Below are 18102 nucleotides of genomic sequence, written 5' to 3' on the forward strand. Positions count from 1 at the left end.
AGTATATTCACAGGTGTTATGTAAAAGTCTGTATATAGATAAATATTACTCTATATTTAAATAATAATAAAATAAATAAATAATAATATTTAAATATTAAATAATATGTAAATATTACGGTCTGTATTACTCTAGTAATACTCAAGGACAGAGTGTCCTTCACACATTAAGTTATAATTTAAAAAATACATGAAGATGACAATTTTAAAAGTGTCCCAAAATTGATTCTTGCATAAACATATAGACCATTTTGCAAGATGTAAACAACACTGGTCCAGAAGCACTTCCTGTTTCAGTTTTTTAGCACTACACAAAAGCTGGGATAAAATACAACCAACAGAACATGTAAAACTGAATCAAAAAGTTAAACAACATCTTTAAGATGTTTTCTTTACATGTGAAATAAAGAAAACAGTTACAAACTGAAACGGGAAGTGTTTCTGGACCAGTGTTGTTTACATCTAGCAAAATGGTCTATAAGCCTAAAGCCCATCTGAATAATAACTGATTAACAGGCTGCATGTAATCGAAGAAAAATAAAGCACGTAACTTACATCCTTCTCCACTGATGTGTTTTGGAAACTCATTAAGCCTGAAAGATAACAGCAAATATTATATATAAATATAAATATAGACACTTTGTTTATGTATTTCTTTGAGGAAATATAAGATGATCCTGATGCAATGTATCCAATTTCTGTCATACTTGATGAATTTGCGAGCAAAAGACTTTAGTTTCCCAGTCGCTGCGGCAGCGGCCAGTAGCAAATCAAGACTTTTCCCTGAGAGCATGTGACCCAAAACTCCCAGCAGCCCCTCAGGAGACTTAGAATGATCAGCATCCACAGTCTGGACAAACAGAAAGAGAAGAAAATCGTTCAGCTAACAGGTTACAATAAGGTTCAATTTGTATATTAGTTACCATGAACTAACAATGCAACAAATAATTCAAAAGCATTTATTAATCTTAGTTAATGTTAATTTCAACATTTAGTAATACATTATTACAATAAAAAGTTGTTTTATTTAAAAAACCTGAGCTATAAACTAACAATGAGCAGTTGTATTTTTATTAAATAAAGGATAACACCTTATTTTATAGTGTCCTTGTTACATGTAACATGCTCTTATCATAGTAATAACAGTAAAGTATGCGTAATAACATAACTAACCCACAACCAAACCCTAATCCTACCCTAACCCGATTATATAATAAATAATATTACTCCATTATTAAACATATAATTACATGACACCTCAAAATTAAGTGTAACTAAATAAAGTTAAAGAGTAATAAATATTGTAAAAAATGAATTGTGCATTGTTAGTTAATCTGCAACTAATATTATTGAGAAGTGGTGTTACCCTTTTTTTTTTTATAACATACTAAGGTAAACTGTCTGTTAAGTGCTAGGGTTTCTTCCCTCCCCTTGTTTATTGGTTGCTGCATTTCTTCCCTCTGTTGTTGGTTTCTTCTTGTTTTCCCGCTCTCTGCTATCCTTGAGTTTTTAGGTGCTGCTATTGGTCGGAGACAACCAATCGTCGGCTGTGGTTCTGATATAAGGCTCCAGAGAACGGAATAGGAGGAGCTTGTGGCGCTTTTCCACTGCATAGTACGGTACGGTTCGGTACGGCTCACTTGTGGTGCTTTTCCACTGCATGGTACGGTACAGTACGGTTCGCTTCAGGTCGCTTTAAATAGTACCTGGTCTGTTGAGGTTCCAAGCGTACCGTACCGATACTAAAATGTGACGTGAAACACTGCAGATCACTGATTGGTCAGACAGAATCGTCACTACTAGCGTCATTGGATTTGCGACACGAGACACGAGACACTTTTTTAGCAGTATTTTTGTTTTGCTGCCATCAGCCTTATTTTAAACACATTTTTCCGTCTAGCAGTTAAAAACAACCACATACCGAGAATCAGGAACACCATCCCCTCGATAGTCTCCATTGTTCCTGTGTTGTGGGTTTGAAAATGTGGCGCTTTTAAGATGATGTCATGGCAGTAGAGGCGCGCGCAAATAACGATCAGTCCCACACACTTTGAAGGGGTACTACTGCAGTGGAAACGCAAAGCGAGCCAAAATGTTCCGCGCCGAGTCGAAGCGTACTGGGCCGAACCGTACCGTACTATGCAGTGGAAAAGCGCCTTTGGAGTGTTTGTGGCTTGTGTTATTGTTGTTGATGAGAAGTACTGACTTTGTGTTGGTTCGCTTGTTTGTTTTTCTAAGTAGGATTGTGTTGCTCATTGAGGACTGTCTGACCTGGGGCCCGCTTCAATAAGGAGGTTCATAGCAGTCTAAAAATATACTCAAGTAAAAAGTAGTTAATTTAAAACATGAGTAAAAGTTGCTGAGTAACTTGTTTAACAGCGGGGGTGGGGTGGGGGACTCCCCCATGTGGGGAGAGTTTCACAGTATGAGAACCGTTTCAGAAAATATCACAGTTTATGGTATTAAACAATTATTAAATATATAAACTGCATTATTAAATTATGGTTATTATTATCATCAGTTAAAATGACAGTTAAATAAATTAAACATTTGTTCAATCAAACATAATCAACTAACTTCAATAATTGATTATGAATAAGATTAACATCTTATTTTATCATTTATAACTTATTAAATTATGTTTAAAAAATAATTCTAGTATATAGATATATTCTATATAGATATATTCTATCTAGTATATGAAAAATAGAGTTCTAGTAAATGTTTTTTATTCCAATTTTTTTAATGATTTAATAGAAATTTATCAAAAACGGTGGTAATCAAATTAAACTTTAGCAAACGTTTTAATCCTTTTATTTTTTGGCAAAGTGCTTCAAAACAAATTTAGTCAATTAAACCATGGACAAACAATTTATATTTCATAAAGAATGTGTAAATACATTTTAGTATTATTGTTGGTGTTTAAACAGCACTTCCTCTTTAAAAAAAGTGGAGGAGACCGCAAGAAACTCTGGGTTTACTAAAGCCTTGTTCACACTACATGATTTTAAAACGTCGGGCTGAACTGTGCGGTTCACACTACATGACTTGCTCTCAGTGAAATCAGGAGTGTTCAAGTTGTTTAGCTGGTCACACCACACAACACAACGTGATTGATCCACAACAGGAGGTAACTCACTGCACGAGTTGACAACGCACTACATAGAGATATACAACCACGATCGGATGATAAGAGCAAATCATTTGTGACTCGAGTTGACAACGCACTACATAGAGATATACAACCACGATCGGATAAGAGCAAATAATTTGTGACTCAATGAGAGCTGTTTCAGTACTATGTTACGGTCTAAATCCTGAAAATAATCAAATAAATAACGAGTTGACAACAACTCTGTCACCCAACGATTCTATCTCGTCTACAAACCACGTTTTGTCATAAAAAAACGTGAAAAACCAGCAATAAAACGAACCAGAAATGACGCGAAACACCACGTGCGAAGAGAACACAACACGTGAATATGGACGTCAGACAGAAACACTGTTGCTGCACACTGCGCAACGATCTGCTCTGAGAAAAAAATGCAAAAAAAATATAAAAACTAAGATTTACCTGGTGTCTTCAACCCATGCGTTGCTATGATTGGCTGTACTCATGACATCACTGAGATTGAGTCGCGCGACGGCTCTGGATATCTAGCAGGCTAGATATTTTTCTGGGCTCTGCGAGGCGTCTGCGAGCGTTTTCGCTGCGTTGTTTGCTCTTTCATACTAACAGATTGGCAAGCGTTCATCGTCCGCTAATCCCCCGCAATTTGCACGCGATAACACCCTGACCTGTCGGCGAGCTCAACGATTTGCAAATCGGGCATAAATCGGGCTTAAAATCCTGTAGTGTGAACTTGGCTTTAAGAAAACCTGCCCCCGACCAGGTTAGGTTCACAGAGTGAGAAACGATGGTAACTGACTCTGAGTATAAGTTACCTCTCTTTCAGAAACGGGCTTGATTTACTCTGCTTTCTCGGGTTTGATATACCCCACTTTCTGAAACGGAAAACTCAGAGTTTCCCTCATTTCAGGGTTAACATACTCAGAGTTTTCACTTAACCTCCTTTCTGAAACAGGCCCCTGATCTCAACTGGTACTAGCCCGGAGAAAAGAGAAAAGGGAAGTACGTCACGTGACCTACATTTTACATACACGTAGAGAAATGCCATTTTTAGACACACTAGGGAAGGAGCGTGTGCACTGTGCAACTATATGTAACTTTTGTTTGATTAGTTAGTGAAGTTTTAGTTATGGCGTTTTGACGCTGAAGAATTCTTTATTTCCTGTTTTGTTTTCCAGGGAGTTTAGAGAGTGGGGATTAGTTAGTGAGTGTTTTTGTTTTGTCTTTTTGTTTGTTTAACACCGCTCATTTTCTTTCTCTCTGTGGCTTATTCTGAATATTATTATATTTTTTTATTTTTTTTTCTTAAGTTGTATATAGTTGTAAATAAGTTTGTTTGTTTGTTTACATTTATTCCTTGTCTGTATTGAAAATAAAGCAAACCACCTGTTTGCAGTAACTTGCTGTCTTTGATTCATTCACCCAAAATCCTCCCCAGAGACCAAAACTGTAAGAAAGTGTTTAATTTTATTGTACGTCTTCCTTATACTTCACTTATACCATCAGGAGACATAACACTGTCATAAAAATAAAATGTCAATAAATGTAGTTTTTGATCTCAATGTTTCATCAAAATACCATAAACGGATCAGCCGGTGTAATCTTGTGTTCTTCTGTCTCCACTTTTGAGTGAAACGCTCACATCTCAAAAACTGATGCACAGACTAATGCGCCAACATTTTTTTCATTCAGATAATACGCAACACTGTTCTGTCACTCTTTCAGTTTCATCGTGACTATAAAAAAGCTAATTTCTTATTTTTGATATTGGGGTAAAATATAACTTGCAGAACTTTAACAGACTTTGTGTTCTTCCAAGACAATCAATATAAAATGATAGAAAATAAAATGAGGACCTTAAGGATGTTGGTGACTGTTGGTTCGGCTCTCAGGATGAGGCCTGGGTTGGGCTGAATATTGGCATTCTCTGCTGTCTTCAGTCTGGGCGCATGTTCTCTGTCCTCAGTCCTAAAAAAAAAAAAAAAAAACATGGCACAGAGAGAGAAATCAACAAGGAACATAGATCAATAATGTGCATGTTGCCACATTTTAATTATATAATAAATATAAGAATAAAATGTTCTGATCATACCGTTTTGCAGTAAGATTGGCAGTGTTCGAATCAGACAACAGCCCCAGTTTATTACACTCCTGCAGTAACAGACTCAAGCAGTCACAGCTACACACACACAAACACACACAATAGTGAACAACAGCTTTATAACTGAACAAAAACACTATTGTGAAGTCAAAAACACAAATGGAGATTCAGTGGTATTCTTTAGTACCATTTACACATCATGGTACATGATTATGGTAACAGATCAGTGTGTATATATGTATGTAAATTCCAAGCTCTACCAGTTGATCGAACACCATGGCATTAATAAATACTATGAATGTGCTGCCAGTAATTTTAAATAAAACAGGTGTTAGATCAACTGGTAACACAGGTGTTGATAGTGGCGACATACTTGCATCTCTGGTCGGCTTTATCCAGCAGGGGAGTGAGATTCAGAAGATATTCAAATGCCACACTCACATCCTCCGTAAAATCCTAACAAACACACACACCTCTACAGGTCAGATGGAGTGATTGACATTTTGGATTATGTGGACGGTCATATTTTGCTGGCAGACATCTGAGGTTTCAGGTGTCATGTGAGACACAAATTAGAACTAGAACCAAAATAGTTAAAATTCTAAATGAACAGAAGAAGTAAACAGCCAAATAATTGTACCTGTGTCTTCTCTCCTTGTGGGTACTTCTTCAGCCTTAGTAAAACCTGAGGAATCTGGAAATGTCATGTCAAAAAGATGAATTTTACTCTATAAATAACAGCTTGACAGCTTGATAGATAATTATTGTCTGAAACAAAATCAATTAACATAGATAGTCTTCTTGTTGAAATAAGTTTACTAAAAATGAACATTTTCTGTCTTAATTTAATCATGATATTCATGTATCTAACATCAATGGGGAAGGAAATGGTTTCCACATATATGTTAGTCCTTAAAAAGGAACACACTTGTTTGTTCATAATTAAAGGTGTATAATTAAGCGATGTCACGTGTTTTTTAGGCCAAAACATTGTCACATACAGCAAACATCTCCTCACTATCTGCTAGCTGCCTGTCCCCTGAAAAAATTCTCTCTGGTCTCTGTAGACACCCCAGGCTCCACAAACAGCAACAAAAACAAACTGGGCCAGCCCGCACATTTTATTTTGTGGGGATTCTTTATTTTATGATTTAATAAAAATGTACAAACTAACAATTTAATCAAGCTTTTAAAATGTAAATCAAATGAAAATATAATAATTAATTTACAACAAAACATTGCATTTTTTTTTGTCAAATAAGATGCTGCACAACTGTATACATTTAAATTGACATGGATGAAAAAACATTTTTGGTTGTATGATATTCCTTATAAATAATAATAATATTATTTTTATTTTGAGAAGCACATTTTAGTATAGACTAGAGTACCGTAGTGATGTATTTTCTGTCATCATTTCTTGAAGTTAAACTGGACTTTTATTTTGAAGGTTTGTCATGAAGATCTTTCAGTTAGTGTATATAGACCCCTTTTGCGCCGACGTCACAGTTACGTCACGGCGCTAGCTGGAGGCAAAACAAAGTGAAAACTGCAGACGGCCAATGCAAAACAGCACAGATTCGGCTACATAATAAGGAGCTTTAATAATTGTTATTATTATTAAATGTCATTTTGTTGTGTTGTTTGGTGCAAGAATTGATGAAATATGAATATGCTGTATCTGGAACTTTTATTTCTAGAAAATATTCACATCATTAAAATCGCACTGTAATGTCACTCTTTACATTGTCGTGGTCTCGGCGCTGGCTCGGCAGAACTGCGGATCGTACACACAAGTCTTGTACAGGACCATATAGGCATCTAAAGATTTATATGCCCTCAGTTTCTCTTTACGATCGGTTTCTCTGTAAGTGTAGAAGTCAGGCCACTCAACCGAGGTAACGTACGTTAATCCTGTCAGATCGTCCATGCATTGAGTGAGCGTGTAGGCGGCTACGGGTCGGCCAATCTGGTTCCGTCCGTTAAAAATAACTTTTGAAAATAACAATCGCGGTCCTGGACACTGAGTGACCTTACTCATTAAGATAATATCGGATTTTCTCCAGTCATTGTTAAAAAACAAGCTAACAATCCTTGCTAACTAGCGTTAGTGAATGCGGCCAGATGGATCTTTCTGCCTCCACCTAAGCTCCGCCCACAAAAAAATGTCACCATGTTTACCAACTGTAGACCCTTTTACAGTTGGTAAACATGGTGACTTTTTTTCCTGGGCGGAGCTTAGGTGGAGGCAGAAAGATCCGTCTGGCCCTTCACTAACGCTAGTTCGTGCCTATTGATCGCCTATTGATCGTCTCATTTTACACCCGTTTCACTGAATCCTGGTTATTTCCGACATTTCAATCCTAAATTAGTAGTGATAGTTGTAGTATCCCTACTAATTTACTGATCATCCGTTATAATGGCGAACATATCAGATGCGTGTCTAACATTACCTCTGAGTGCAGATGAAGACACATTCGAGCTCTTCACGGTGAAGCAGGAGCTGGAATACGTCGAGAAACAGATCCGTGGTCTGCTGTTGAAGCAAGCCGAGCTGCTGGATCGGCGCTCAACGCTTGAAGCATCACGCGCCGACGCTAACAAATCAAATCACTCTTTGACTCCGAGTTCATCTACGCCGTACGTTACTCTGCCGAGGAAGATGCGATCATCTAAGGCTTCATTCACTCCGGCACCGAAACAACATGGACCATGGATCACACAGCGGAAGACACGAGCCAGGACCAGAGCTGCCTCTCCGCCCCTCCCGGTCTTCGAGATCTCCACCCGGAACCGCTTCTCCCCTCTTTGCGAGCCGGAACGCGATGACGCCGTGATCATCGGCACATCCATAGTCCGCCATGTCCGCGCTAATTCGGATAAAGGTAAAGTGCGCACTCACTGCTTTCCTGGTGCTCGTGTTCTTGATGTTGCTGCACAGGTTCCCGAGATCCTGAACGGGGACGAGCGCGTCGGAGCTGTTGTGCTGCACGCGGGAGCGAACGACATCAGGCTGCGGCAGACGGAGGTTCTGAAGAAGGACTACAGGAGCCTGATCGAGACGGTACGCAGCACAGCGCCTAAAGCAGCGATCATCGTGTCTGGACCGCTTCCCACGTACAGACAAGGACAGGAAAGGTTCAGTAGACTTTTTGCATTAAATGAATGGTTAATGTCATTGTATAATGAACAGAGGCTGCACTTTGTAAATAACTGGCATCTGTTTTGGGAAAGACCGAGGCTGTACAGCACAGATGGTCTCCATCCCAGCCGAATCGGAGCGGCTGTGCTGTCGGACAACATTTCCAAGACATTACGCACCAGATGACTAATGAGTCAAAGTCCAAATTACAGCCTTTGCGGTCCAAACTTAACTAATAAGCATAGTGTGGAACATTATATAGAAACTGTGTCTATTCCTCGTTTAGTGAAGCCAAACAATAAATCTAGTGTAGGATCTAGCAAAAATCTTATTGTAATTAAACCAGAAAATCTAAATATCAGTCAACTAAAACAATTTCTAAAGCTAGGTCTCCTAAACATTAGATCGCTCACACCTAAGGCGGTTATTGTAAATGAAATGGTCACAGACAATAACTTCGATGTTCTGTGCCTTACTGAAACCTGGCTTAAACCAAATGAGTATTTCGGTCTAAACGAATCTACTCCGCCAGGATACTGTTATAAACATGAGCCTCGTCTGATCGGTCGTGGCGGCGGTGTTGCAACAATCTATAAAGATATTTTTAATATTACTCAGAAAACAGGTCACAGGTTTAATTCATTTGAAGTACTTGTGCTAAATGTTACGCTCTTAGATGTAAGAAGGAAATCTATATTATCTCTAGCCCTGGCTACTGTATATAGACCTCCAGGGCCATATGCTGAATTCCTAAAAGAGTTCGCAGACTTTCTCTCGGATCTATTGGTAAATGTCGATAAAGCAATAATTGCTGGAGATTTTAACATACACGTAGATAATACAAATGATGCGTTAGGGGCTGCGTTTACAGATTTATTAAACTCCTTTGGGGTCAAACAAAACGTCAGTGGTCCCACTCATCGTCTAAATCATACACTAGATTTAATTATATCATATGGAACCGATCCAACTGATATAGATATTATACCGCAAAGCGATGATGTCACTGATCATTACATGGTGACTTGCATAATACGTACTGCTGAAATATGTCATGTTGCGCCACGTTATAGACCAGGCAGAACAATCCTTCCAACCACTATAGATGGATTTTCAAATAGCTTACCTGATCTATCTAAGCTGCAAAGTGAACCCAAACAAACAGATGAATTAGAGGAAATGACTAGCAGTTTAAGCACCATTCCTACTAGTACATTAGATATTGTTGCGCCAATTAGATTAAAAAAGGTTCGAGAGAAAATTAAAGCACCATGGTACAACAGTGCTACGCACGCTATCAAGAGAGAAACTCGCAACTTAGAGCGTAAATGGAAACAAACTAATTTAGAGGTCTTTAGAATCGCGTGGAAAGACAGTATGTCACGTTATAAAAAGACACTAAAAACAGCCAGGGCTGAGCATCTCCGCAAACTAATCGAAAATAACCAAAATAATCCAAGGTTTTTATTTAACACCGTGGCTAGACTAACAAATAAACAGACATCACCAGAGCAAAATATACCTTTACAGTTTAGTAGTAATGATTTTATGAATTACTTCAATGCGAAAATAGAAAGCATCCGAAACAAAATTATAAATGTACAATCCGCTATGGTGTCTTATGATTCAGCTTCAATTATGGACCCTCTAGAACAACTAAACCGCTTTACAACGATAGGACAGGAGGAGCTAAATAAACTTATCATTGCATCTAAACCAACAACTTGTTTATTAGATCCAATACCCACTAAACTACTGAAAGAACTATTACCTGTAGTGGAAGAGCCTCTCCTCAATATTATTAACTCGTCTTTATCTTTAGGTCATGTCCCAAAAATATACAAGCTGGCTGTAATAAAACCGCTCATTAAGAAACCGCAATTAGATCCAAATAACTTGGCAAATTACAGACCCATTTCAAATCTTCCATTTATGTCCAAAATACTTGAAAAAGTAGTGTCCGCTCAATTGTGCTCTTTTTTGCAAGAAAATGATATCTATGAAAAATTCCAGTCAGGATTCAGACCGCATCATAGTACAGAAACTGCGCTAGTTAAAATTACAAATGATTTACTTTTAGCTTCTGACCAAGGCTGTATCTCAATACTAGTCCTACTTGATCTTAGCGCTGCGTTCGACACTATAGATCATATAATACTCTTGGATCGACTACAAAACTTCACCGGTGTCCAGGGACAGGCATTAAGCTGGTTTAGATCGTACTTATCGGACCGTTCTCATTTTGTCTGTTTAAATGGGAAAAAAATCAAAGATAACGTCAGTAGACTATGGAGTACCGCAAGGATCGGTTTTAGGCCCTCTGCTATTCTCAATATATATGCTGCCACTTGGTAATATTATAAGAAAACATGGAATTAATTTCCACTGTTACGCTGACGACACTCAATTATATATTTCATCACGACCAGATGAAAACACTAACTCATCTAAAATGACAGAGTGTCTCAAAGATATAAAATGCTGGATGACGCGTAATTTCCTGCTATTAAATTCAGATAAAACGGAGGTATTACTTATTGGTCCAAAAAACTACTCACAAAACCTCTCACAATACAACTTTAATATAGACGGATGTCCTGTTACTTTATCCACAACAGTAAAAGACCTGGGTGTTATACTAGACCGCAACTTGTCTTTCGAAAATCATATTTCATATGTTACAAGAACAGCCTTTTTCCACCTTAGAAACATTGCTAAGCTACGTAACATGCTATCTATTTCTGATGCAGAAAAATTAGTTCACGCATTCATGACCTCGAGACTAGATTACTGTAATGCTTTATTAGCCGGTTGTCCTGCATCCTCAATAAACAAGCTACAGTTAGTACAAAATGCAGCTGCTAGAGTTCTTACTAGGTCAAGAAAATATGATCATATAACACCGATTTTATCATCTCTACACTGGTTACCTATTAAGTTCCGCATCAACTACAAAATACTACTACTGACCTATAAAGCCCTAAATGGTTTAGCACCTATGTACTTAACGGACCTTCTTTCGCCCTACAATCCACCGCGTTCCTTAAGATCACTAAATTCAAGGCTTCTGGTCATTCCTAGGATATCGAAGTCCAGTAAAGGAGGGAGGGCGTTCTCGCATTTAGCTCCAAAACTCTGGAATGGCCTTCCCGATACGGTCCGAGCCTCTGACTCGCTGACACAGTTTAAAACTAGATTAAAGACGCATCTCTTTAGTCAAGCATTCACATAATGCTTACCTTCTAGTCCTCTGTTATGCCATACGGAACCGTTTGCCACTGAAACTGCTTAACGCACCAGTGGGGCTCGACAGCCTTTTAGACAAACGGGTCGGCGCGTATGGTTGGGTTGCGGAGAGTTCGGGTTACGGAGAGTTTGTGAGTTATAACGGAAATCATTATGAACATCAGCTATGCTAATTATTTCCCATCTGCCTTTCTGCTGTTATCTCTGGACGCTTGTCCCGAGAAAAATGGCGTTCGTCAGGTCCAGTTTTGTGTCCAGCCTCTCACGGGGATTTCGGATGCCCCAACGCCTGTGATGAGACGACTCAACGCCTGTGATGAGACGACTCAACGCCTGCGATATGTTATGGCGCCGTTTGATTCATAAACAATATTTATATTTAATATTTATATTTAAACAATATGAATGTAAGCCAGAGGAGAACTGGCCCCCGACTGAGCCTGGGTTCTCCCAAGGTTTTTTCTCCATCCAATCTGATGGAGTTTGGTTCCTTGCCACTGTCGCCTTGCTTTTGGCTTGCTTTGAGCTTGCTCAGTTGGGGTTATTTAGTGTTTAGCAATGTTGTTGATCTGTGTTGTGCTACTTACATGTTATCACTGTGAAGCTGCTTTGATACAATCTGTATTGTGAAAAGCGCTATATAAATAAATGTGACTTGACTTGACTTGACTAGTTAGCAAGGATTGTTAGCTTGTTTTTTAACAATGACTGGAGAAAATCCGATATTATCTTAATGTGTAAGGTCACTCACTGTCCAGGACTGTGATTGTTATTTCCAAAAGTTATTTTTAACGGACGGAACCAGATTGGCCGACCTGTAGCTGCCTACACGCTCACTCAATGCATGGACGATCTGACAGGATTAACGTACGTTACCTCGGTTGAGTGGTCTGACTTCTACAACTACCTTATAGAGAAACCGATCGTAAATAGAAACTGAGGGCTAGGGGTGTGCAAAGCAGCTGCTATTTGTATTTGTATTTGTTCAGGGAGGAAAAGTATTTGTATTTGTATTCGAGTAAAATTCAAAATAGGCATAAAAATCTTTAAAAATACTTTATAGTGTATGGATTCTTTAATTATATCCATTATAATAATTATGGATATGCAATATTGGTTGATTTTTTATATAAATCCAGCAATGAACATGTAACAAGAAAAGTCATTGAAAAGAAAATAACACTCAGCCATTACCTCATGAACCATGGTTTAACCAACAACTAATAAAATACAATTGTGAACATTATGAACCCCAACACCACGGTGGAGGACGCTGTGCAGACAGAATAAGTTATAGGGATAATTTATAGCGAGGAGGTTGATTATGAGCCCGACGCGAAGCCTGAAGGGTTTTCGCTATAACTACGCCTCGCTCTACATTAACCCGCTTATTACATGGCTACCTACCAAATAAATCAATAATTTGACTCAAAATATGGATATAAAAAGGAGTTTATTGATTTAAAAAACGATTGTATCGCTCCCGCTAAAAAAAGAAAAATAGTCCGTTCTGTCTCTACGTTTAGAATCCATGGCAACGCTCTGTTTTTCATAGCAACGGTGTGTTATACTTATAAGCAGCGGCCTGTTATAATAACAGACCGCATTCTACATTGGAATTCAATCAAGCCATGAAACAAATAATTACCGTTACCGAGCTAACAGAGCTACAAACATCTATTAAACAAAAATAGTGATGCAGTTAAGTGTTTTTTTTTCGCTCAGCCGAGCCCTCTCTGTTGCTGTGTGGAGCAGCCTGTGTCAGTAAACTCTTCCTGAACGTCACTCACTCAACTCGCGCACTGCGGTCTCGTGAGGAACGCAGCTTTTTGATATAAAGTATTTCTTGTTCCCGAATACAAATATTTTTTTAAGTATTTGTTCGGAATAAGTATTCGTAAAAAACACATTATTTGTACCTTTCCGAATACCGTATTCGGATTCGGCTCCACCCCTACTGAGGGCATATAAATCTTTAGATGCCTATATGGTCCTGTACAAGACTTGTGTGTACGATCCGCAGTTCTGCCGAGCCAGCGCCGAGACCACGACAATGTAAAGAGTGACATTACAGTGCGATTTTAATGATGTGAATATTTTCTAGAAATAAAAGTTCCAGATACAGCATATTCATTTTTCATCAATTTTTGCACCAAACAACACAATAAGATGACATTTAATAATAGTAACAATTATTTAAGCTCCTTATTATGTAGCCGAATCTGTGCTGTTTTGTATTGGCTGCTTCCAGTTTTCACTTTGTTTTGCCTCCAGCTAGCGCCGTGACGTAACTGTGATGTCGGCGCAAAAGGGGTCTATTAGTATTTTTTTTCTCAAATGAAACAGTGAAAAGCTTGTGAAGTGACTCTCTGAGCAGCTCTGGAAATGAAGTTCCTGTGTTCATGTCCTCACTTATTAAGACGGCATATTCTTAAAACATCATGAGCGTCACTTGTATGAGTTTGTATATCAGATGCACCATTCATTCACACAGAGACATGCAGAAATCCATTTATTAGCGACTCACTGGATGTTGCAGCGTTTATCTTCTCCAGTATGATAGGCTGCGAGATTAATCCTTATCGAGTAAAACGTTAATTTGATATTGTTTATCACCTGGCCCTAACCATAATCTTATATTAAGAACACATTCAATAGTTAATTAATATTACTTAGTACTTGAATGTATAATTACTAGGGCTGACTTCTAATAATCGAGGATTCGACGATTCGATGAGGTCTGATTCGACTATGAACGTTATAGTCGAATAGTACACGGCCAGTTCAACCTCGTATAAATCAGCTTATGTGTGTCTCCCGCTCACGAGCGCTCACTCTTAACAGACACACGAACAGACACACTGTCCCCGGCGATGCTCGCGCGTCACAGAATGTTCATCAAGCGCTCCCCGTTCACAGTAACCGGGTCGTCTCATTCAAAACAGCCAGCCGTTGCTGTCAGCGAGCCGCCACACATTGAATACTCATATGAGTCAGGCTGCGAATGTAAGTTACGTGCCCGCCCCAGCGCGCTCACATTAATAAACGCCTCACCTCCGACGTGCGCACTCACTACATTCCCAGCACATCTGGATGCATAACGCAAACCCAGTCAAACATTTGACTGCAGTATCTTATGCGTCTCATTATCCGGTGCGCCCTATATATGAAAAATGTTCTGATATAGGTCATTCATTGAAGGTGCGCCTTATAATCCGGTGCGCCTTAAAGTGCGGAAAATACGGTATACATGCGTTTTATATTTAACCTGAAATAGAGAAGCATTCATGCGTGACAAAAAATCTTTAAGTTTTAGGAGGCAAAATATATTTTTTGTAATTCTGTGAATTACACTGCTCAAATCAGATGAGAAAGGGTTTTCTCTCCACAAAACATAAAATATATTATTTTTCGTGTTCATAGAGGAAAAAACAATGTTACAGACGTGACAGTTCTCCGACGGACACGAGTGCTCTGAAGCAGCACTTAAAGACTGCTTTAAAACTTTCACAGACCTCAAACAGAAAAACACAAAGCCTTTCTTTAAAGTGAATTTCGTTTTTTTATAATTTTTTTCTTGATTTTAATTAATGTTTCATCAACCAATTGCAGACAAAAAGCAGACAATTACTGATAATCAAGGCACGGAGGCACCGATGTCTTGTCTCATAAATATAGCTACCGCTACTCAGCGTATAAGTATAGTCTACTCTACAGACCTGAAACATATCTGTATTGAAATGTCTACTTGTAAATAATACAATTCAAAACGAAAGAAAACGTAATGCTCTCTGCTTATGAAATGAACTGTGCATTTCTCTCTGGCGCGTGCACTATGCAAAGATCGCGCAGCATCGTCAACTTCATTCATCTTTATTAATAAACAATTAAAATGTCTCCTTGCTATATTTGTTCTTTGTGAACAAGCTAAAGGCTTAGGATAAAACGTTAAGTTACAAGTTACAAGCTCACCACCGCATTAAAAACATGATTGCGTGATAAAAACATGAAAAATACTACCTAAACATAGCCTAACTGTTTAGAAAAAAAACACACACAACGAATAGCCTAATGCGCATACATCCATCTCTTTTGTTTGAAATGAAAAAAAATATAGCTGCTAGACCTATCTAAAAAAAAGGTTCGACTATGGCAAAATCTAACGAATCAGATTCGACTATGAAAATCCTTAGTCGAAAACAGCCCTAATAATTACACTGTACACAGACACATTAAAATAAAGTTAAACCAATTTGTCTTTAGAGCAATCTTAAGAAAAAAGATTTTCTTAAATGTATTTGGAAATCCAATTTTTCTTTAAATAGAAAATCTTATTTTTAAGTTACAAAATAGGAAGCAAATAGCAGTTTTATAAAATAGAATAAAATAAAGAATAGAAAAAAAAAATTCTTAAGAATGTTTTGTGAATCTGGCAACCAGGTTTGGAACAATATGCGAGTGAATAAATTATGACAGAATAAACATTTTCTATTTTTATCTCTTTAACTCGGCTTTTTAGCACATCCAATATTACAACTGAAAGATCAAGAGATAAAAGTGACTAGATTTACAAGCTGTCAATATTTGGGTTATGTTCGGGTTAAGGTCACTATTCGGGTTTGTGAAACATTCGGAATAACCCGTTTACATGCGTGAGCAGAGAGAGTTACTCCTGTATAGATGGAATTTGTAATCAATTGGCAATATACCGATGTAAACGGTGACGCACTGTTAGCGTGTGGACGTACAGACAACCTTAAGAAGCAATATGCGTCCTTTCAGATTCTTCTTCCTGTGTCCAAAGACAACAACAACAACAACAGCAACAGCAGCACACGGATAATGAATAGTTCAGGCCAGAAAGCAATCGCCTTTGTGTTCACCAGGAAGAAAGACCAAGATTCCTTGCGAATAGAACACGTGCAGAACACAAATCAATGTTCCTTTTGATGGGAATGCCAATACGCGTTTAAATTACCAAATATTCGAGTTAGAAAAGGGGTAACCCAGGGATCATACTCGGGTTTTTGCCTGTGTTTACATGGCCGTGCGCGACCGGGTTATTGCTAATATTCCGGTTTTTAATGGGTTATTGGCTGCTTATAAACGTAGTCATTGATTGGTGACTCATCCAAACCTTTAGGAAGGTAAAGGCTGTCCATTTGAGCTCCTCATTCCCCTCTGGAGACTCGATGAGTCCAGTGAAACAGGCCTTCCAGATCTCCAGTACAAACAGTGGAGCAGGGATACGCTACAGACACAGATCACAAAAACATCAGAAACACAGTAGTAGTGTACACACACTACTTCATCTAAAGTATGAACACTGGTGTCTGAAGCCACCTGCATCCTCTTGATCATCATGAGCTGCTCAACTAACGGCTGCGTCTCTCCAGTGAGATTCATGGTTCCCTCCAGCATGACGAGGGCATGGACTGAAGGAAATGTGGTGTGGACCGGTGGATCACACTGAAGACACAACATCTGAGGAATACTATGAAAACACAAATTAATCATTTAAAGAATAAAAGCAGCTATAAATGAAACATGTAAATTAATCAAAATTATCAACTTTTTTAAAAAATTCATCTTTGTCACAATGCTTCTGGATATTAAGTGTCTTTAACTTGCTAAATTCTATGAATCATTTGATACAATGCACTTCCTGTTTACATGTAGGCATTTCTTTTACTTTAATAAAAATACATAAAAAAACAAACAAGTAATTAAAGCTGCAAGCAGCGATGGGCAGGCCCTCGCACCTGTAGCGGGTCGGGGTGTGAGGCGGCCGCGTTGCATATTCTGCAGCTCGGCCAGTGCGGCTGTGCATTTGCTACGGTGCTTCGTTAAAGGTCAATTCCTGTTGCCAGCAGGTGGCGCTATGACTGTGGGTGAATGTAGGCATGTAGAGTTGTTCAGGGCTGGACTCTTGTCAAATGTGTAAAATTTCATGCAGATCTGGGCATTTACAGCTAAGTTACTACAACTTCCTGTTTCATGGTGAATCATCGACGCCACGGACACGCCCATCGACGAAAACGTGAAGATAGCACAACTTTACATCATCAATGCCTTTAGAAGGTACAGCAGAAATTTGAAGTTGATCCGACTAAATCCCTAGGAGGAGTTCGTCAAAGTACAGAGTGTGTAAATCGTCCCAAATCGGTTGCCAAACTCTAAATGGTGGACTTCCTGTCGAGTTTAGGGTATGGGTTCTTGAGGCTTTTTTGTGCGTCTGGTCATGGTAGATGTACCACAGAAATTTCGTACATGTCGGTCAAACGTGTGGCGGGGGCTGTTTCGTTAAAGGTCACTTCCTGTTGCCACTAGGTGGCGCTATGACTGTGGGTGAATATCGGCATGTAGATTTGTTGAGGGTGGGACTCTTGTCAAATGTGTAAAATTTCGTGCAGATCTGGGCATTTACAGCCAAGTTACTACAACTTCCTGTTTCATGGCGAATCATCGACGCCACAGACACGCC

At 38.6% G+C, this 18102-nt stretch overlaps 1 protein-coding gene across 1 annotated transcript in view; it reads right to left on the reverse strand.

The window, feature by feature from the left end:
• Positions 1–18102, reverse strand: part of med24 (mediator complex subunit 24) — a 93232-nt gene that overhangs the window by 33815 nt on the left and 41315 nt on the right. The window contains exons 7-14 of the mRNA XM_089121892.1: positions 16962–17112; positions 16756–16869; positions 5871–5924; positions 5604–5686; positions 5222–5308; positions 4986–5097; positions 707–849; positions 555–592 (exon numbers count right to left, since the gene is read on the reverse strand). Of these exons, the coding sequence (XP_088978018.1) occupies positions 555–592; positions 707–849; positions 4986–5097; positions 5222–5308; positions 5604–5686; positions 5871–5924; positions 16756–16869; positions 16962–17112 (782 nt within the window). The remainder of the gene's footprint in view (positions 1–554; positions 593–706; positions 850–4985; positions 5098–5221; positions 5309–5603; positions 5687–5870; positions 5925–16755; positions 16870–16961; positions 17113–18102) is intronic.

The sequence above is a fragment of the Pimephales promelas genome, chromosome 17, assembly GCF_988280905.1.
Source record: "Pimephales promelas chromosome 17, fPimPro1.hap1.1, whole genome shotgun sequence".
In the NCBI taxonomy this organism is placed as follows: Eukaryota; Metazoa; Chordata; class Actinopteri; order Cypriniformes; family Leuciscidae; genus Pimephales; species Pimephales promelas.